Consider the following 23270-nt stretch of genomic DNA (forward strand, 5'->3'; position numbering starts at 1 on the left):
TTACCTGTTAAGTAGGGCCAGCCATCAATAGCCTGTACCTTGTTTGTAGAGGAATTTTAGGAACCACAGCATTAAAACATGGAAACATGCTTGTATTGTAGGTTTTCAGCGTGTATTTTTAAAGCCTGGTTTTCATGTGAGTTTTGAAGTTATGAACCAGAAGCACTAAATATGTTCAAACCTTTTGAAACCACAATGTCTTTGTATATGTGTATATATACCTATTTTTCTTTAAGGTCATTTGTGAAATGATACATATGTAATAAGAAAGTACTGATCTTTGTAGAGGAATTAGAAAATTGTTTCTTTGACTAGGTGCCAAATAAAAATAATTTCTACCATTTATCGAACACTTTCTACGTGTTTGGCATTTTACATGTTTTAGTCTCAGTACTAAAAATCTTAGGAGTTGGGTATTATCTCAGTTTTATAGATAAAGAAATTATAGGAAAGATGGATGTACTATATGAATCCCAGAACCTGGAAAATTTAAAATTAGCAGTACTCTTAAATGCTGGCTAAATTTGGTATGATTGTGAGATTTTTCAAATATATTCATTTTTCTTCAGTCTTAACTATAATCTCCCTTTTGTATTCTTGCCCCTGAGTAGTTATAAACTTAAAGTCCCTTCTAATAGTTAGGAAAAGAAAGTTATAGGCTAAAAAATATAAACTCAGTAAGTCTCTAACTATGAAAAATGGAATTCCTACTAATTTTTAGGTTTGAATGGGATTTTCAATTTAGGTTTGAATAGATTTGTTCATGACTGGGAGCCGCTTCCCTTCTTTACTGAATTCATCCCATTAATACAACTACATTTACCCTACAGTTTAGACTTTAGTATCATGGTTTTGTATTTCTTCAAATATTAAGGAATATTAAAGATTTTTTACAAAAGGCTAGTATTGAACCATGACAGCTAGTTTTACACACACATGATTTTTATGTCTTTGTGTTCAATAGAGGGCACCACAGCATAGATCATGAATGTCTTCAATGAAGATTTGTAGGTTTTATTTTTTCTTATAGTAAGAGCTAAACAGGCTGAGTTAATTTTTTTTTTCTACATCAAACTGCTAACCTTCCATGTACTATGCAGATATGTATATATATCATTGTATTGGGTTCAGCAGACCCAGGACATCCTTAGTTAGGATGAAATGATTTTGCATAGCTATATATTCTCAGCTAAACCAGCATATAATACATCTAATAAAATCATGTTGAGGAAAACTGCTTTTCAGCTGTGTCCAGTTTAGGGAAAAAAAAATAGATTTTGCTTTGTTTAGTCTAAAACTGTTATGGGGAAAGGAATAACTTCTGATTTGCACTATAAATATCTTTCTAGAAATTCTTTTAAAATCCTAGAGGCTATTTTTTATTCCTTTTATAAAGGTTTGAAAATCATATACTTTTTAAATGGAGGTTTCTACAAATGACATTTTATTGACTGTTTTACAAAGTACTCTTTATATTAGGTTTGAAATTGATTTCGGGCTATTAGATTTGTTTGTGGAAAATATGGCACAAATATGACTAAGGAAAAAATAGTATTTAATATTATGATGGTGGCAGTCGCAGCCCTCTCTGATAGTAAGCCAAATAGTACTCAAAATAAATTAATTATGCTCACCTAACCAGATGGGAAAACACTCTCACAAATTTTCATTTTAAATTTCAGAATGAACTATCTGACTAAAATAAGCATATAAATACATTTAAAAATTATTTTTGCTTATTTAAAACTCATGGAGTATGGTGGCATGAATTTAGCCAGAGAAACAGAGGAGATTCCAAAAACCAAAACTGTACCTAGCCGACTCACTGGTTTGAACTCTAGGCCTGGGGGAGTGTTCAGATGTCCCCTCCCCAGCCACATCTTTCTCGCTCTTTGGAATTGTGAGCTGGGTGAGCCTGGCTCCTTCTCTTTTCATCTGTGTGTCCTCCAGATGGCAGTATTGAGCAGAAAAAGAAAACGCTGGGAAATAATGAGTCTAATGTACAGTAAAATTGGAAATTGAATTATAGCTCAAGAAAAAGGACAGTAGCCTTGAGGTCCCGATCAACCTGGACTCTGATCACTTTTGTTTGCTGTACCCATGTGTTAAGTTACTAGCAAGTTAATAACAACACGTGAGTGGTTCAAGGCTCAGTAGAATTGCTTCAGACATGAAATAAAGCTAAAATGAATTTGTGTCCAATATCATTGGCATTAGTGCTCATTACTTTTGTGGTGTAATGCCTCAAACCATCTAAAATCAATTTTAAAGATTACCCATTATTTTATAAAGAAAATAAAACACATTTCCAACAGAAACAAAGCCACGAGTACAATCCCATGAACAGTTCCTTGTACTTATGGCAGGCAGGAAACCACTGACAAAGGCCACAGGAAACACTCTGCTCAGACTTCACAGACTTCATGATCCAAGTTCATATTAATGGATTGTTGCTCTATAACTCTTCTCTTAATCTGAAGTATTTAAAAACAAGAATGGTAAATATTTGTAAATGTAGAAAATAAATCTCAAAGAGTAGTAAGAGGGATTTACTACTTAGCTACTTGTACTTGGTAAATTAATCATTATCATGTGACTTGGTCATCTTTTGGGAGGACCCAGGGCGGAGGACACAGAGGGAAAAAGAAGGATTTAGCTGCTTTGCTTGAGGTTTTGCCTTTTAAAAAGCACAAAGGTTTTACTTTTCCTTCTAATAGGCCAGTAAAGAATATTTTCTCAAACTGTAAACCTGCTGAAGCAAAGGGGACAGCTAGATTTTGGTTTTAATACTGTGCATTTTTAGGCATTTTTGCCTTTGTTAAGAAATAATTGTTTTATTTTGTAGAAAAGGACTTGGTATTATAATGACCTTGGATTTTCACTAAATTGATATTAATGGCCAAAAGAGATTTACTTTCCTTATTACTTGTTTAAACAAGCAGAATATAAGGTAAGGTTCATTTGGTCTGAAATACATGATCTATTTTTCACAGATTGTTAATATCGGAAAAATCTTATGTTGGACAAAATTCTACTTGGGTTTCAGTGTGTTAGTTTTGTCCCCTGTATCTGGTCTTAGTGTCTCCTCTTACATAATTATTGAACTATTAGCAGAGACTAAATGATCATATGTCAACATCTTTGCTAAAAGATAAACCAGTTTTTATTTAAATATAAAGGTATACTTTGATTTGATTTCGTATTCTAAGATGTGCATTTCAGAGAAAACACATTCACTAATATGAATTTGAGCATCTATAGATTTTGCTACAGGATAGTTTTTAATCTTCCATGTAGTTCTGATGCCCTGGTTGAAATCTGTTCTGTCTTTGTAAACTTTGATCTTAAATGTGGGAAGAGCAGTATGTATTCATCACAAAATTATCATATTTTAATTATATATATGGTAAAGTTGGCTGGGATCAATTTTATTTGGTTGCTCATTTTGACAACACAGATTCAGTGCTCCTAAAGATTTTGGAGAAATTTACAGTTAACCTTAAGTATTAAAAAAAGCCATCTCTCTCATGAGCTGTCGTAAACATGCCCTTAAGTATATAACTATACTTGTAAAGTTTTAAAATGTAAAATATGCTGAGAATTGTATTTTCTTCATATAATTTTTAATAGTAGTTGAAAGTTTTGATGTTTCATGACAGCCTATCCCATAAAGATCACTGAATTGACATGCTGTTGGCAGTAAATTTTTTAAAGTAGAGTAACTTTCTATGACTATATAAGCAAAATATTTCCATAATTAACCCACATGGTAATAACAGATGGGTAAATTGAAGAAATGTCCTTGAAGTTATTCTTTTAACAGATGTTCTTAACTATTAGCTTCATGTTTTTACCCACCTAAATTTCCAAATAATTGAATAAAAGTTAACATATGCTTTCCTCCCCTTAATGGGCAGAGCCCATAATTGATACAAAGTTTACCAGAGTAGAGAAATTACCTTCAGTGGTACATTTCTAATGTTTTTCTTTCTTCTACCCTATCACTGACCATCCTGTTCACCAATTATTTTTCCTTTTTTTTTTTTAATATAGAGTCCTACAGAATGCACTTTTGCTTTCAGATAGCAGCCTTCACCTCTTCTTACAGAGCCATCTGAATTCAGAAGACATTGAGGCGTGTGTTTCTGGGCAGACTAAGTACTCTGTGGAAGAAGCAATTCACAAGTTTGCCTTAATGAACAGACGTTTCCCTGAAGAAGATGAAGAAGGAAAAAAAGAAAATGATATAGATTATGATTCAGAAAGGTATTTCCTTGCATTTTGATTTAATGTATATGTATTTATATAATACATAGTATGCACATATGCATGTGTATAGATATATATACACACTTCACTTTTTTGTTGATGTAATACTAAGATAATGAAAAAATTAATTGACTGAGATTTTATTGAGCTGTGACAGCTCATCATAGTAGTCTTCACACACACCTCCACACTGAATTAATGAATGCAGTAGAAATTCAATTATTTGCATTCTGATTATGTGACTTTCATTTAGTCAGACTTGAATTATTCGCGTTTAAATTATCTAGCTAAAAAAATATCCAACTGCACTCCAAATGGCTAATTAAAAGTCCAAATTTCCTGTCTCTCTTTGTGACTGGAGATAATTAAAGTTCTCCTCTGTTACTCAGGCTTTGAGTGTGTTGTGAAAACCAATTTCCTCTTTTTATTATTTTCCCCCTCTCTTCTTTTCCAGTTCATCCTCTGGGCTTGGACACAGTAGTGATGACAGCAGTTCACATGGATGTAAAGTAAATACAGCTCCGCAGGAATCCTGAAAAATAATTCTAATGTTACTATCTTAGGAATAGCAAATTATGTCCAGTCATAGAGAAGAAAGCTTCATAATAATACATTCTTACCTAAAGCTCACTGTCATGATGTTAGGTATTTAAATTCTTAAAGATGTTGGGTTGTTTATTAGTGGTATTTTTATGTTGTCTTATTTTAGGTAAGCTTCTGTGTAAAGCTAAAAATCCTGTGAATGCAATACTATCCTTTACAGGCAGACATTATTGGTAAACAAGATCTTGCCCTCCAATGAAATGACTTACATGTTTTAAAAAACCTAGTTGGTTTTATTGAATTTAAAAAGATAGGTAACTAAGTAGCATTTAAAATCAAGATAGAGCATTCCTTCTTGTATCAGTGGGGCAGTGTTACCGTAAACACGGTGTATATGTTGTTAAACCCTATGAAGAGTAACAGTGTAGACCAGACTGCCTCTCTCAGACATGTGGCTGATATTTTGTGGATACCTCCCCTGCACTGGCAAAACACTATGCTTTTGGGTGTTAGACTGAAATATTTTAAGAGTATTTAACCTTTCCAGTATTCTGTTTCACGCTTAGATGGAAATGTATCTTATGAATAGAGACATATTAAAATAATGTTTACACCTTAGAAAAAACATAGATAGTGCTAGTAATATTACTTATAATTGCAATATATAGATTCAGAAATACATTTTCATTGTCCAAAATCAGCTTCAACAAATGGTTTCTGGAGACAAATAATTTGTTTTCATTATCATTGTATAATCAGGTTAATGATTTATTTTTTGACTAAATGTGCAATTTCTTATCACTAGATAACTTTCAGTATCAGTGGTGGTTACTTATTACTTAAATCAGAGGAAGGATTTTATAAAGATTAATAAATTTAATTTTACCAATAAATAGTCCCATAATTTAGAAAAGGATGTCGACTTGCTAATTTCAGAAATAATTATTCATTTTTAAAAAGCCCCTTCTTTTAAAGCATCTACTTGAAGATTGGTATAATTTTCATAAAATGTCTTTTTTTTTAGTGTCCCAAAGATATCTTAGATAAACTATTTTGAAGTTCAGATTTCAGATGAGGCAACATTTTCTTGAGATAATTACCCAAGTTTCATCCATGTTGAATGGTACAAAATATTTCTGTGAAACTAACAGGAAGATATTTTCAGATAACTAGGATAACTTGTTGCTTTGTTACCCAGCCTAATTGAAGAGTGGCAGAGGCTACTACAAAAAGCAACCTTTTCATTTTCACTAAGAGTTTAAAAGCTATTGTATTATTAAAAAGTCTTTACAATGCTTGTTTCAAAGAACCAACAGAAAAAAAAGCTAAGAAAACTAAGAACTAACATTAAAAAAATTAAATTTAGAATAAGAATGATTTCTTTAATTTGTCCTTTTTTTTCTTTGGTCTAAAACATCATTAAATTTTTGTAAATATTTTGATTTAATGTGTCTTAGATCCTCATTATTTTAATACAGGAAAAGAAAAGATTTAGTAATTTCTTACCATGCTACTATGTAAAGTTCATGCCATCCAGGCATTTAAGAGCGATCCTCATCCCTTCAGCAATATGTATTTGAGTTCATACTATTTCTGTTTTACAGCAGTTTTGAAAAACACATACTATGCCACCAATTGTCATATTATTTTTAGATGATGTAACATAGCCATCAAAATTAATATTATGTAATGCCTAATACTTAGTATGTAAATGTCATGAGATCATTTTTACATTAAACGTGAAAAAAAATCAACTTTGCCGGATCACTTATTTTATACAAGAGAATATATTCTGCCTTAGACCCAAACTCAGTGTTTTTTATTTTTTATGAGGAAATTTGGTAAAACATGGTTTAATATTAGCTATAGTTGTACATATTTGAGGCTTTTAGCCTTGGTTTAGTTGTTTCAGTGTCCACACACTGGCTTCTTAAAACTGATTTCTTGCAGCTGAGATATTTAGATGAACTTCAGTTCCCAGTGGTTTTCTTGCTTTGTCTCTTATTTTTCTCTGGCATATTTTTTATAAAGCTTTCTTTAGGAAAAAGAAAATAATTACTGATGTAGCTAACTTGAATAGATGTTTATTTAACACTATTTTTAATGTGACTTAAATGTAAAGAATTCTAATCCTGGATTCTTTATGATTACAATACAGCAAAACTGCATTTTCCCTGGCTAATTCTGAAAGGGTAAACTATTCACCTATAAAGCCAACTTACGTGTTTTGTTGTAGAACTAGATTTATATATAACCCAAAGGTGTCAACAGCACTGAACGTCAACAACCTGTTACTTCGGCTTCTTATAAAGTCTCACTTAGAAGAAAGTTACTTAATTCTAGTTAAAATTTCAAGTTTTAAAAATTACTAGGGACAAACAAGTATTTATTTTTAAGCAGATACTATTCCTTAAGATATTAAGTATCTTGCCAGTTTTTCAAACCTAGTCTACATTTTATTGAATAATTAAATACAAACAAGTGATATGCAGTATAAAGTAAAAGAACAAAATTTCTTTTATGACAATTAAGAAGTTAAACAACTTCATTTAGCCTGGCCACAATCACCGTTATATCCAACAGTAAACTGGACGTTGTTTTGAATTTGGTTTGTATTTTTTGGATGCCTTAAGGATTCATTATTATTGAGCTACTGTGGTACCAATAAGGTTTTCAGTATTTGAGCTATAAAAGACAACCCCTTTTCATTAGAGGCCCCTTAACATTTTAAAACGAAAATAACAAAGCTTATTCTGTTTCTAAATAGTCTTCCTCTTAATATTTAAATTACTTAGCTGGTATCCTGTGAATACAAGGCAACATCTTTTCAATGAAGGAAACAATTTCAGTACAATTTTGTGTTTTTGTTTGGAATATAGACCTTTTCTTAGTTAATTATATATAAACACATTTTCAAATACAAAATACTGTCTGAAATTAGTTACTGCAATTTGACATTCAAAGCATAGAATTTTCTTTGCAAATAAAGGTCATAAGAAATTAATAATTTTAATAGAGTGGAGTTCAAAAATTTCAGAAGGATGTAAATAAGCAACAACTTCTTTAACATTTGCTATATACACAAAGGACTTTGGTTCTATTCTTTGCCATATGCATCTTACAAACGAGTCACCATTGTCCCTTTTTAGCAGACACAATTGCACTTCACTCCTACTGCAAACTTTTCTAGATCATGAGCAGTGCATTGGACACTAATTTATTTTAGCTGCGCAAACTCTGGTAGTTAATGACCCTTTCTCTTTCTCCAAAATTCCAAAGACTTCTTTTCAAAAGATATAGAGGAAAAGAGAAAAAAAAAACCATTAAGCTACAATTTCCTGCTGAATTTAAACTCTGGTCTAAAGACACTATGTAAATGGCTTATGCTAAAGAGGAAAATACCCTTTCTCCCCCGACGAGAAGTGTAGATTCATCCAACCCCACACCGCTTGTCTTTGCTGCTAGAGGCACAGCACGGGCATAACTTGTGGTTGTGTTTTTTGCTAGTTTCTTACCTCTGGGCCTTCTTTACAGCTTTGCCCCCCACCCCACTGGCGGTGGCGCTCCCGCGGCTGCACCCTCGGCCGCCTGTTGGCTGCGGCGCCTCCGCGGCCCGCGCGCATCCCCCGCGCTGCGTCCCGCACACGCGCGCTCCCGCCGCGTCCCGCCCAGGCCGCTCCGCCGGCGGCGGCGACTGGGCTACAGGTAGGGAGCCAACCGGCCTCGGTCCGGTAACCCATGGCAACCGCCCTGGTAACCCATAGCAACTGCGCGGCGGAAAGAAAAAAAAGAACCCTGGTGGGCGGGGGGGCGGCGGGCGGTGAATGGGAACAACGACCGCAAAGAGACAGCGATTTACCGCGCGGGCCTGCGGCTCCCGGCCGCACCTGCTGCAGACGGCCCGCGAGGCCCCTTCCCGCGCTACCGTGACGACTCTGGCTGTTGGGGAAAAGAGCAATAAGCAGAAAGCCCTCGTGCAGAGGGGCTCCGGGCGGTGCACTTGGGTGTGGGAGGCTGCCTTAAACGCCGATGACCCTCCCGGCCTCCGCGTGTCCCGGCTTCCAGGGCCCCGCCAGGCTGGAGAGCGCGCGTGGAGAGGGCCTTGCCGCCTGGGGGTTGGTTGAGGGGCGGCCGCGCCGGGGCCGGGGCTGGACTCCAGGCTTTGTTCTGCAGACGCTCGCCCCCGGCCGGAGGAGGGGCTACACCGTGCTGCCCCGGCCCGGTGGGGCCCGGCCCCCGAGGGTCCCCGCGAGCGGACGCGGTGGGGCCGGGCAAACTCTACGTGCCCTGAATTTTGTCATCTGCACACGCATCGCACACATTAGTTAACCCCTTTCCCTTCTAGGCCCCTGAGAACCTAACCTGCCCGGCGGGCGCGCGGCTGCATTAACCTGCCCCCTTCCGTCTGGAGAGGGAGGGGGCGGTCGCGCCTGGTGGTAGGACTGGGCTACTGGGGAAGAAGTGCGTGTCTCCAGGTCCAGAAAAGGGCCTGGATCAGGGTGCTCTGTGTGTGTGTGTGTGTGTGTGTGTGTGTGTGTGTGTGTGTGTGTGTGTGTGTGTGTGTGTGTGTGTGTGTGTGTGTGTGTGTGTAGGTGGGTGATACAAGTTTTCCACCCGCTTTAGGCAGAGGACCCGTAAGCGGGACTGTGTTCTAGTCCCCGGAAAAAGCGCGCGGCCTGTGACACATCAGGTGCCAGGCCGCCGGAGGACAGAAGGGGGCGCTGCCGGGCCAGTGCGGAGGCTGCAGCCGCCCACTGCAGAACGCGCCCTTGGTTGGGTCTGGCGAGCTGCCCGCGTAGTGGAGTGGTGTTAGGGCTCCCAAGTAGAAAGAACCTGTTCCCTACGTAGGTGTCGGTTGTACTTAAGAGCATCATTTGGTCGCTCGTGTATTCGCAGAACCCATAGCCTGCAATAAGATGGTTCAGGAAGCACAACCAGAACCGGTCCCATTCGGTACCCAGCAGCTACGTGCATACAAGTCCACAGAGACATGTAATGGGGTGGAGGGACCACGCTAGGAATCTGGAGGTCACACATCCAGGTCGAGTTTTAACTAGCTGTGATTCCAGGCACATTGTGATGTTATAAAAAGGAAAAGATTTGGCCTGGATGATTATGAGGTCCTCAATCAGACCACTCTCTGTAGGTGTGTTACAGTGACAAATACAAATAGCAAAGCCATCTGGAATACCTTTTTTTTTTTTTAAAGCCAAGGCCTATGCAAATATAATATGCACACGCTTCTGAAAGATGATTAGATCAGCAGTGTTTAAGATACCCCATATTTTTACTGGTAGACAAGAGAAGCCGGCTATGTAGAGAATCCTATTTTAATCCTTTCATAAACACAAGAATCTTAGATCTTAGGGAAACTTGGCTTATTTTCACAAATATGCACGTTCTGGGTTCCACTGCTTATAGAGGACCCGGTACTGGGGAGCATGTGCTCTAAAACCTGTGTTTTAGAGGTAAAACACAGGTGCTGACCTGCCCTGGGATCCGTGCAGTACAGTCCCAGCTCTCTGCATAGCGGTGTACTGGGAGCCCTGTGCTTTCGTTTAAATTTTTTTTAAACAAAAGCAATTACAGAAAAGTGCAAATTTAACGTGTGACATTTAACATTTTGCCGTGGCAGGCAGCCTCCACTTAAATGGGGCCTTTCTGCAGAACAACAGGAGCCAAAAGGCCTTGTGTCATGGAGTAATGTAAGACACAATCTGGGCTGCAAACGCACAATGAATCGGGAAGGATTTATGTAATTAATTGACCAGTCTTAACCTGTTATCGTGATGTAAGGAATTTGGAACTCATTAATTTGGGCTCTGACAGATTTCATATTAGAGCTGGCAAATATGGATTGAGCCTCTTATTCTTGTAGCAGCTGGAATTTCCATGACAGTGAGGCTTAGTGAAGAAGACCTATTGCTGGAGTCAAACTGCCTCTTGCTAATCAGTAGCCCTGCTCTGTATTAAAGGGATAATGAAAGAAAAAAAAAAAAAAGGAAAAAGCATATTGCCTAGTTGGGGGAGTGGAAGGGGCTTGTGTTCATTCTGCTAGTACGTGGGTTGAGCTCAAGCATTTGTAGCTGAACCAAACATTAATTGCAATCATAGAGTTAGGTGATTTCTCAATACCTTGAGAGAAGAGAAGGTAGAATGGTGTCAGGGTCAGGTTTGATATTATCCAAGTTAAAGAGGGATTAAAAGACAGAGCCTCTGAATTTCATCTGTGTGCACATAGAGACTGTATGAAGAAAGAAGTAGAAGTCTTACGAGGGGCAAATGGGAGTTTTTTTGGTAATGTCATATTCATAAATGAGCGGTTCAGAGCCCTGAAGGAGAGACTGCCTTTCTCAGGAGCCGCTTCCTGACTCCTGGTGGGAGCTCCCTAGTGGACCCCATGAAACCCAGCACTCACATAATGAGCGTTTAATTGATAATTTAATCTGTGTCCTCTTCAAATTTTATGATGTTTACTGAATCACCCATTTGGAAATGTCCAGTTTCTTCTTTGAGATTGTAAATAAACTCAGTAAAAGTTTAACTTTCATTTTTTTTCCACCCTTGACAATCAGAAAATTGCTAGGTTCAAAAAAGGTCCCAGAGATTAAACAAAATGGTTTTTTTTTCTTCCTTCACAATAGTTTTCCCTTATTGCTGTACTATGTGATAAGGTTAATATAACAGCTGCCATACAGATCATTAATACCGGGAGATAAGCAAAGTTGCATGCTGGAAACATTTGCAGGGTATCATTTGCCTTCTTCTGCTGATAAAGAAGCCTTAGGTAACAAATACAGATCACAGGCACTGAATATTTAACTTTTTAGACAGAAATCCCAATTGATCTTTCCTAATATGTTATTATTCATAAATACTCTTTAAAGTTGGGTACTGACTGCTCTCAAAATATGATTTTCTAAAAAAAATTTGTATGTTACCTACCTTTTCAAGTTTACAGTCAAACGTAATTTACTTTTTAATATGACAAATAGTTATAACTCTTGCAAAAACAAAGATTTCCATGCCCCCCTCTTCATTCTTATTTTTCTTTTTTGAAAATTGTCTTAAATTCAACCAAATTCCAAAGTAAAGAATTTTCCTTTTAGTTAGTGATAATGGGATTTGACCTATCAATGAAGTGCTCAGTATAAGGATTTGTTTTTGATTATCTTGTTAACAAGTGATTTCTTTAGTTTTGGCTCTATTTAAATGAATGCATAAAGATAAATGCTAGAAATTTGCATCAATATATTAATGTTATCCTTCACACTGAGAGCAAAAAGGGAGCTAGTATTTGTTATTGGTAGTATTATTTCAGTGAGAAGGCAATGAGGATAAACAATTGATACCAGCAAGACTTGGATAACTAGTATAAACCATGACAAGGGCGATTAATAGTGTATATAAACACACTTCAAGTTTGTATACATGATCTCAGCTCTCACCTAGTGATTTCTTTGTATTTTTTTAAAGGGTGATTTGTAAGTTGGCAGTTACAAGGCTATCAACTCATGTGCTGTGTGTACTGTTTATATATTAGAGGTATGGAATAGACATACTGAAGTGTGATTTACCGGAGAGAGTGTTGATTTGGAAGGATGTCTGGTGAATCAGGTTCTGGCTCTGTGGCTGGCACGTACCCAAAGGCGGTTCCCAACCTCTCTGGACCTCAATTTCCTCATCAGTACAATGAAAAGACTGGATACAGAACATCCTAAAGGTGTTCCCTACAGCGCTAGTTCTGAGGAATGCTAAGAAGTTTACTAAATGCTAATAAGTTAAAAAAAAAAAAAACCAGGATGGAGGTTTCCATGGCCAGTTACATTTTGGACACGTTGGGCTAAATAAAGTTTAATATTAATTTTTCTGCAGGACTTCTCAGTGACTTTCATATGGTAATATTCACTGTGAGGTCAGCACGGTGGCTCACACCTGTAATCCTAGCACTCTGGGAGGCCGAGGCAGGTGGATTGCTGGAGGCTAGGAGTTTGAGACCAGCCTGGGCAAGGTGGCAAAAACCCATCTCTACAAAAAAAAAAAATACAAAAATTAGCCGGGTGTGGTGGCACATGCCTAAGTTCCCAGCTACTTGGAGGGCTGAGGTGGGAGGATCGCCCGAGCCTGGGAGGTCAAGGCTGCAGTGAGCCGTGATCATGGCACTGCACTCCAGTCTGGGCAACATAGCAAGACCCTCAAGAAAAAAAATTCACTGTGAATCTCTAAGTGTGTGTGTGTGTGTGTGTGTGTGTGTGTGTATGCATCTCTGTGTAGGGGTACTGTGCACAGTTTTCCTAAACTGATTCAAAAAAGAAAGGGTGAACAGTGATCCCTTGAATCTATAGTACTTTGGAGTCCTTCTGAAAATGATTAAGGGCACTTGCATTCACACTAGGTGTTCTTGAGGCCAGGGTGCAAGGAACATGGGATATCATTAAATGAGAACGATTCCCCTTCAGAGAACAGTTTCTACAGAGAGGCAGGGAGTATGGTACTAAGTTTGTTTGTTTGTTTATTTATTTATTTTTGAGACAGGGTCTTGCTCTGTTGCCCAGGCTGGAGGGCAGTGGCACAATCATGGTTCACTGCAGCCTCAACCTCCCAGTCTCAAGCCATCCTCCCACCTCAGCCTCCCAAGTGGCTGGGACTGCAGGTGTACACCACCACACCTGGCTAATTTTTTTTATATTTTTGGCAGAGACAGGGTTTTGTCATGTTGCCAAGGCTGGTCTCAAACTCCTGAGCTCAGGCAATCGTGCTGGGATTACAGGCGTGAGCCACCTTGCCTGGCCTCTCAAACTTAAAAGCCTCTGTTTCTTTCACTCTCTCTTCTCACCCTACCAGATGCTCCTTGACTTATGATAGGGCTATGTTCCAATACATCTATGGTAAGTTGAAAATATTGTAAATCAAAAATGCATTCAATATATCTGACCTACTGAACATCCTAGCTTAGCTTACCTTAAACATATTCAGAACATTTACTTTAGCCTACAGTTGGGCAAGAACATCTAACACAAAGTCTATTTTATAATCTAGTGTTGAATACCTCATGTAATTTATTGAATACGATACTGAAAGTGAGAAACAGCATGGTTGTATGTGAACTTGACGTACTATTTCTACTGAATGTATATTGCTATCATGTCATTGTAAGTCAAAAAGTCATGAGTCAAACCACCCTAAGTTGGGGACCATATACAGTCATGCATTGCTTAACAATGGGGACATGTTCTGAGAAATGTGTCGTTAAGCAATTTTGTTGTGTGAACATCATAGAATTTACTTACACAAACCTAGACGGCATAGCCTACTAAACACTCTGGCTATAGCCTAGTGCTCCTAGGCTACAAACCTCTATAGCATGTTACTGTACTGAACGTTGCAGGCAGTTGTAACACAATGGTGAATATATGTGGTCTAAACATAGAAAAGGTACATTTAAAATACTGTATAAAAGATAAAAAATGGTACACCTGTAGAGGGCAGCTCCATGATACTCATGGGACAACAGTCGCACATGCAGTCTGTTGTTGACTGAGATGTTACTCTGCAGCACATAACAACGTATCTCTCTCTATCCCATTCCTCTTCAGCTTCTTTCAAACTCCTGACTTTAGCCTCTTTCTGATTTTCCAGACCCAGCTCACACTGGCTCTTGTCTTTCTCCCCCTTTTCTTTAACCCTCCAGATCTGTTCCTCACTGTTCTCCCAGTAGCTCTCAGAGTAAATCTGACACGGCAGTCCCTGGCCCTCTCGGCTCCTCCTCACTCGAATTCCAACTTTTGCAGCCATAGCTTAGGAACTAGTCTGACAAAGATGGGATTCTCCTGAGGAGTCTGGGGTGGGGGGCATTGGGGCAGAGGGGGTGGAGGTAGGGGGAGGGAGAGGTAGGGGAGTGGAGGAGGGGAGGGAGAGTGGAGGGTGGGAGCAGATGGGCACACCAGCTGTCACAGTGGTGATCAGAGACAAGCCTGCAGTCTAACCCTGTAAAAGGTTTTCCTGAAACTCCTGATTTTGTTTAGTAGTAATGAACACCAGCTTGCATCCAATTTTTGTTTTCCTCTTTGTTGGTCTACCTACCAAGTTTATCCCCTGACCTTCAGGGGACCTCACCCCAAAGCCACTGTGTGAAAACCAACCTTATTTCTAAGAATATTTCTAAGGTCTATGACCTTCTTTGGTAATCCATGACGAGGATTAACCACTCTTTTTAGAAAACCATTTTGTCCACATGCCTCACGCTCCCATTAAGTCCAGTCTATGGGCAGATCACAGGCCTCAGGATAAATGTGTAAGGAGGCCTTGTGCAAGGCCACCAGGGAGGGAGGACGCAGTGGTGCCCTCTAAGCACGTTGACATACAAAACTCCTGAAATGCTGTGTAGAACTGTGCCGCATTTGGAGAGGGGAAGATAAAATGTGTCTGTGGGTTGGAGTCAGCCTGCAGGGTTTATAACACAACTGTATTTTATATTTTTTGAAAAATATTAAGTTTTCCTGAACCTTTTATTTTCTAGTTGAATTAGCATTTCATCCTAAGTTTTGCTTTAATTTATGGTTCTTTTCTGAATCAAAGGTTTGTACATAGCTGTGTTAAATAATGACCTCCAAACTCAAATGTGAAATTGGTGTAAAGGTTTTGACAGTGAGTTGTATTGTGAGCAGTTTAATTAAAGTTGTCTTAGTGGAGTCTACTTGTTTCTGTAGTTGGTGGTTCAGCCTGACCTCAAAACAACAAAAAATGTAAACATAGCAAACATTTCTCGAGCTCTAACATTGTGCTGACCTATAAGAGAGCCAGAAATAAGTAAAGGTTTGGTGAAGCCAGGTAAGATTATTACTGCCTGTTAGAGTAGAGGAGACGGTTTGAAATAAAATGGAAATAAATAAGGAGCTAGAGTCACCTGGACAACACTGTAGCTGTAACAAAGACACCCCAGATGGCAATGGCTCCAATGAGGGAGAAATCAATTTCTCTTTCAGGTAACTCTCCAAAGCAGGTAAGCAAGCCCTGCTCCAGGGGGCCGCCCAGGGACCTGGACTGGAGGAGTGGCTCTGCCATCCTCAACACGTGCTTTCCCTGATTGCTCCAGTCAGCCCTCTTTCTAACCAGGATAGGAAAGGAGAGAACATAACTGGGGAAAGCACCTTTTAATTTTTTTTTTTTAGACAAGGTCTCACTCTGTCACCTAGGAGTGCAGTGGTGCAATATTGGCTCATTGCAGCCTCGACCTCCTGGGCTCAAGCAATCCTCCCATCTTAGCCTCCCAAGTACCTGGGACTACAGGTGCACACCACCATGCCTAGCTAATTTTGTCTGTTGTAGAGATGGGGGTCTTGCTATGTTTCCCAGGGTGGTCTCAAACTCCTGGGCTCAAGCATTCTTCCTCCCATCTTAGCCTCTCAAAGCACTGGGATTATAGGTGTGAGCAATCATGCCTGGCATAATTTATTTTTCTTTTTTCTTTTTTTTTTTTTTTTTGAGACGGAGTCTCACTCTGTTGCCCAGGCTGGAGTGCAGTGGCGCACCTTGGCTCACTGCAACCTCTGCCTCCCGGGTTCACACTATTCTCCTGCCTCAGCCTCCCGAAAAGCTGGGACTACAGGCACCTGCCACCATGCCCGGCTAACTTTTTGTATTTTCAGTAGAGGCGAGGTTTCACCGTGTTAGCCAGGATGATCTCGATCTCCTGACCTTGTGATCAGCCCACCTCAGCCTCCCAAAGTGCTGGGATTATAGGCGTGAGCCACCGTGCCCGGCAGCGTAATTTATTTTTCAATAGAAATTTTCAAACATACACAAATGTAGGGATAATGCAGTATAAGATATTCCCATGCGCCTATCACTGAGCTTAAACAGTTACCTTTGTATGGTCAAACTTGTATCATTTATATCCCCCAAATATGTCCCCCACCGCTTCGCTGCATTATTTAAAAGCAAATCTTAGACATCTTTAAGAAGATGATCTGGAAGTTGTACACATCACCACATCACTTGGTGAGAACTCAGTTACATGATCGCACCAGACACAAGCAAGGCTGGGACATGTCTCTAGCTGGGCAGCCGTGTACCCAGGAAGAAGGAGAGAATGCCACACTTGGGATTACAGGATTTGAGGAGGTAGCCTTGAAAAAGGCCATACAGGTTGAAATCACGTGGCCCAGAGGAAGATCAAGGACATTTCTACACTGTAGTCAAATCCAACGGATGCCCAGTGCATACTGACACCTTGTGAGGGCTGCAGTGCAAGTCTTGAAAATCTTATGCACTCGCATTTTCAGCAAATTCAGCATTTGCCAGACAAAAACAGAATAGCAAGATGAAGTGGCTTAGAAAGGCACTACTGCTCTTGCTCTTTTTCTCACCTGTGTAAACTTAGCTGAGTTAATGATTTTAGAGGAGAGAAAGTCAATATATGTGTAAATTATGAAGATGGTTTATCTGCTTCTGCTGTTGGAAACCTGTCTTTTAAGGTGCTATAATGTGTATGTGTATTTTAGACTTTATGTATTTTCCTGTAATAAGAAGAGAACAAGACATCACAGAACTTAAAATATGCAAAAGAAGAAATAGTTTACGCTAGTGTAATGAATCAATTCATGTTAAAAACATTTATTGAGCATGTACTATATTTAGAAGATTGAGCTGGGTACTCCAGCAGATAGATGATAACAAACCTTCAGCCCCTGTTCTTGGAAGCTCTCAATCTGAGGGCAGACAAACATGAAAACATCTAACTATAATGCAAGACAGAATGAATCAGGTGCCATAGTTGGGTGTAGTGGACATCCATTATCTTACCTGCCCAATATCCATTCTCTTCCTACAAGACCCTTGGTATTTCTCAGGGACCACCCCTCTCCACTCTCAGTCCCTGCGGTTTGAGTGGAGCTGAGTCAACCTTCATCCCCACAGGGGGGTGTAACCCAAGTCTAGTCAATCAGAGCAATTGTATTTTCCTGGCCCAAGTGATGAGTCGTTCATAAGTGGTCACATGCCCAGTCAAAACCAATGACCTTTGTGCTACTGCTGAGAAAAGAAACTCTTTCCTCCTCTGGGATGGCTGGATAGGATGAAAGCCTGGAACTCTGGGAAGCTCATTATTGCCACTGCCTGAAAATGGAGCCCACACCAAAGGTAATTGAGCTGAGAGATGAAATGAGTGGGTCCTGATGACATCTTTTAAAACTGTCGGATATTTCCCATGTCAAGCACTGCAGTAAGCATATCATTCACTGTTTTATTCATTCATTCGCTCACTTGCTGACTTTACCTGCGCAGTTGCATTTAATCCCTATACGGTAGTTCCCCAGCTGCTTTCTGAGGTCTCAGCTACTGGCCATCCACTGCGGTCCAAAAATCAGTGAGTACAGTACAATAAAATATTTTGAGAAAGAGACCACATTCACATAACTTTTATTACAGTATATCGTTATAACCACTCTATTTTATTATTATTGTTATTAATTTCTTAGTGTGCCTAATTTATAAGTTAAATGTTATTATAGGTATGTATGCACATATAGGAAAAAACATAGTGTATACGTGGTTCAGACTATCTGAGGTTTCAGGCATCCACTAAGGGTCTTGGAATATACCCCACTGGATGAGGGGGGACTACTTTAACATTAATAGAAAGTGGGTACCATTATTCTCATTGTATAGATGAACCTACTGCTAATTAATGGAAAAGGCGGGATTGAACACAGAATCAGATCTGTTTCTAATACCCTATATGGTTTCTCAAGGAGAAAATAGCTCTTATAAAACCAATGTATTCTCTTAGCACCTAGAATACAAGAGTGTATTCACTTAGAAGGGGCCCCTTATATATTTCTTGACGGGGTGCATATTCATGGTGTAAAGAATGGTGGTGCTGTTACTTAGAGTGGGAAGCACAGGAAGAGATGCAGGAGGAAGAGAAGGGGAGGATGAATTCAGGTGCAGCCAGGATGTGGGTACAGGAAGAGATGATATGTCCAGAGGTGAAAATGTGAGGTTGGAATAGGGCGAGAGGTAGAGAGGAATATTTAGAAATTTTCTGAGAGGAGAATTGATGAAGGACATCTTTCCACAAATGTTATCTCAGTGAGGCCTTCCTGGACCCCAAATTGCAATCTCCTTCTTCATTCCCTTTTCCTTACCTTCCCCATCTCTCCTCCCTGCTTTGTATTCTCATAGCATCAATCACCTGTATCTAAATAGATATCTGTTTGTTTTTATCTATGTCCTCTGCATCCCCATGACAATATAAGCTTTATTTGAGGAGGGAGACAGGCTGTTGTTCACGGTGGTATCCCACATGCCTAGACTAGTGCCTGGCACATAGGAGGTGCTCAAAGTATATTTGTTGAATTAATAAATGAAGGAGTGGAAGTGAGTGAGATTGCTCACTGATGGCAGAGATACAGAAGGGTAGACAGAAGACCTCAGAAGAGGAGACCCTGGAAGTGACTGAGACAATCTAAGAGGCAGAAGACAAATCAAAGAGCCATTCCCAAGAATAAGGAAAGCAGAGGGCTTCCAGAGCAGCACAGCCAGCAGGGTCAAACGTTGCTGAGGAGCAAAATATGGCCGAGGCCATTACATCTTTGGTAATGTTACACAGCATCATGGTGTGGAGGCTCTTGGGATTCAGAGTTAAGCATGAGGGTTTGAATTTCAGTCCTGCCATTTACTAATTTACTAGTTTAGTAAATTTGAGTAACTCTCTAAACTTTGGAGGCTTGGTCTGTTTACCTATAAAATGGGTATAATACTGACCCTACCTCAAAGCATAATTTTAAGGATGCACTGAATTATTATATGTGAAAGACATGTATATGTGTGAATTATTACCATTATCAGTGATTTGCAGTGGGTAGAATAAATATCTACAAATAAAGGAAGTCATGAAAAATTTTGATAAACCATTATTGTTTGGGAATAATTGATTTCAAGACAAAACAAAATACATGATGATTCTCGCTGTCATTTTCAAACACTATGCATATATATTTGAAAGTGAGCATTTGCATTTATGAATTTGAATTTGGGGCATTTTCTTTATCAGGACTGTTTCCGGCTTTTTTATACCCCTTCTTACTTAGGCTATTTATGCAAATGCACAATCCCAGACAGACAAGAGGCAACATTTCAGTTCTCTGTCAATTAGGTTGGAGAGCTGCATGCAACCATTCCCTTCCTTCCTCCACCCCCCTCGCAAGCCAATCTTATTTTTTACCCTTTGTATCAGAATGTTGCATATCCCAAGTCTTTCTAGAAAATCACTGATTTTATTTATGCATTAGCCTTTTATGTTGTAGGTTTTGAGTTAGATTTAGTCCTGGTGGCTGAAAGTTCAACATTTTCTGAATGTTTTCCCCAGAACCACAACCATATTTGGCAGCAAAGAAGCTGGAGGGATGAATAGACTTCCATGTTGCTTGGTTGTAGATAGGGAGATGCTGGCAGAAATTTGCAAGCATTTGCATATATACAATTGTCTGTGATGTTTGCTTCCACTTGTGCTCTCTTTCTCTGCCCTCTGTTCTCTTTGTGCAGTGAATTACTAATACAAACACAGATAATGAAATTTCTGATCCCAGACTGCAAAGCAAATGCACATTTTGGAAGGTATCTGGGGAAAATGGATAGGTTCTTTTGATCTTGTTGCTTTAGCCAGACAAGGAAATAAGGAGAAAGTAATTACAGGGACTTGTCTTTGAAGGTAGAATGAGTGGCACTGACAGGGTTTCTTTTCACAGAATCTTGTAGAAATGCTATTTTCTTGTTAATACCAATAGGTATTATTCCTGGAAATAGAGTTTATGTATTAAAATGTGTGTTCAGCAGATGGGACACCGTCCACAGGAAGCAGAACAAGTTCTGTCCTTGTGGCTACAGGACAGAGTGGATCTAGGGGTAGGTGAAATTTGTCCCCAGGCTTGAGGCATTCCCCAGGGCAGCCATGACAGTGCAAATTCTAGAGGTGGAGTGAAAGTGCATTTGTCCCTGAAAGCATCCTGTGGTAAATCACCGCTCTTGCATATTCAGAAGTCATCAGTTTCATAAGCAGAAGCGTGACTCTGTTGGGCAACTGGAGGTGGTAACTCAGTGGCTCTGATTAGGTGGCAGTGATATCAGGAATGCTCAGCTTGCCTGACTTCAGAATATGTTCCTATTAGCTATCAGAAAGCTCCCTGGAGAAAAGAGCTGAAATGCAACTTTAATTGGCAACTTTTTAGGGTAACAAAGAACATTTTCTTATACCTATCCCTGTGGTGGACCTAAAGTTAATACATTGGTAAGTGAGCAATTCGAATTAAGTCCATGCTTTCTTAAACAAACAAGTAAACAAAGAAGTTTTAATTGTCAGTGTACTATGTACTTTATGGCACAACACGATCACCTTTGGTTTAAGAAATGCATATCGGCTGGGCACGCTAGTGCATGCCTGTAGTCTCAGCTCCCTGGGAGGCTGAGGTAGGAGGATCGCTTGAGTCCGGGAATTCAAATTCAGCCTAGATAATATAACAAGACCTTGTCTAAAAAAAAGCATGCCAATTCTTTTCTTCTTTTAAAATAGTTTTGATTTTACCTATTGTTGACCTTTCATCATATATCATGTGGTAAACACCAATTCTGTTTGTCTGAATAGGTTTCTAAACAACTTAAGCTTGTGCTGACAGCTTGTATAAAAAGAACAAATATTTGTTTTTTATTTCATGCAAATATCGCATGCTGTCAAACAAGACGGGCTTAAAGAGGCTAGGATTTTGTCTTTCATAGCTCACTAAGGGACAGCTAATCTATAGCAGAAATAATTTTAAATGTAGAAGTGCAGTGTGGAAAATACAGACCTCCCCCGGTTGAAAAGATGTTAGTAGAAAAAAAAATTTAGCTGAAAAAGGTTATGAAATGCTTATCTTGTTAGACAGCTTAAAATATGTTGGGAATAGAATAAAAAAGAGAGAAATGGTTTACAAGAAAAAAGACTGTTCTAACAGCTATTACTTTACTGGAAATTAGTTTAGTGACATTAAAACTCTTTAAATAAACATATATGAAATGATATAACTTTGTGTTGAAACAAGGTTAAGTAAAAAACTGAAATAGCATTATTGTGGATAGAGATCAAACCCTTGAAATTACGGATATTAAGGAACTCATTGGGCAATCACTGGGTTCTTTGCTTTCTTTTCATTCTTTCTTGGCATATCCTTTATGGCCCATAATGAGGTAGGTAGAGATACATTGTTATAGCTGCAGTTTAGTGGCAGAAAGTGAATGAAAGAAAATTTCTCTTAAAAATGAGAACAATATTCATCCTAATGATGCTGTTGGACTGTCCACTATGGAGATTTAAACTAGCATATGAAATTCATTTACAGATATAATGGATACCAATCTAAATATGAAATAGTCATATGTATGATATTGCTTCTGTTTGGATTCCTGCTGTCTGCCATTCTAGGTGGGATTGTGGATGGATTTTCCCCTCTCACTCATTTCCTGTTCCACAATGCCTACTGTGCAATATTACTGGGCTATGTCAGCCACCTAGCTACCTTCCTGGTGTGACCGCTGTTCCTACTTTCCTTTATACAATGAAGAATTAACTGTTCAGGTACTGTCATCTGCCTTATCCAACACACTTTATAACACAGGGAGAGAATTTTAATAAGACCTCCAAGGGGCCTGTTGCCATTTTTAGAGAGAAGGTTTCCTACAAAGGAAGTGCATGGAAACTCCCAAGAGAAAGCTAAAACCCCCTGCTGAGAGGAACCCGTGTCATCCCATTTTATTGTCTACCTGTCACCACAGCCCTTGCATCATTCTGACAGGCTGCTCTTTTCTCTTGTAGCCAGTGCTGCTTAATGTCATTTTCTTGGTTGAACATCTTTATTTCTGACTTGTTACAAACCATTAACTAGTTTCCAGGTTTCAATGTCCTGGCTACTTTTGACTAGTAAGTCATTTGGCATAACAAGGTTTCCCTTTATCTTCTTGCTAAAGAAAATCTCTACAAGAAATGATCAGTGTTCCAATTTTTATGAATCCTAGCAGATAGGAAGTGCCTGTCATCGGATGCGAGGTATCTTTTCTGAAAGCATATTCTAGTTCATATAATAGAACTTGACAGACACACTGGGTAACCATTACACTTTCTGTAGAAGGCTTGAAACAATTTAGGTGAAAAGAAGAGAATTTTACAAATATACTTGCCTGGGATGGTTTGAAATAAACATAACAGCATTGTTTATAATTAGATTTCTTACATGAAATGTTTTCACACATAAAATTTTTAAAATATATTTTGAAAAGCATTCAGTAGTTTAACAGTTGTCAGTCTCTATAAACACACTTTTCAAGGGCTAGTTATTTGTAGTATTGCTAAAATGAAGACTGGCTGCTTTGGACAATGATTTAAAAATAATATATATAGATGTGTGGCTTGATGACATATTGCTAAA

The 23270-nt window shown here is 39.0% G+C and overlaps 1 protein-coding gene and 1 long non-coding RNA gene across 4 annotated transcripts in view; one reads left to right on the forward strand and one right to left on the reverse strand.

Moving 5' to 3' along the window:
* SNX10 (sorting nexin 10) overlaps positions 1-6566 on the forward strand; it is an 82098-nt gene extending 75532 nt beyond the window's left edge. For all 3 annotated transcript variants that reach the window (XM_034963833.3, XM_034963834.2, XM_024929575.4), the window contains 2 exons: positions 4054-4266; positions 4724-6566. In XM_034963833.3, the coding sequence (XP_034819724.1) occupies positions 4054-4266; positions 4724-4805 (295 nt within the window). In that variant the 3' untranslated portion in view covers positions 4806-6566. The remainder of the gene's footprint in view (positions 1-4053; positions 4267-4723) is intronic.
* On the reverse strand, positions 4252-9769 carry LOC134730771 (uncharacterized). Its single transcript, XR_010112731.1, has 2 exons — positions 8672-9769; positions 4252-4801 (listed from the first exon to the last, which is right to left on the reverse strand). It is a non-coding gene; the product is annotated as an uncharacterized LOC134730771 (long non-coding RNA).
* Between the last annotated feature and the right edge of the window lie 13501 nt (positions 9770-23270).

This window comes from Pan paniscus, chromosome 6 (assembly GCF_029289425.2).
Source record: "Pan paniscus chromosome 6, NHGRI_mPanPan1-v2.0_pri, whole genome shotgun sequence".
NCBI lineage: Eukaryota > Metazoa > Chordata > Mammalia > Primates > Hominidae > Pan > Pan paniscus.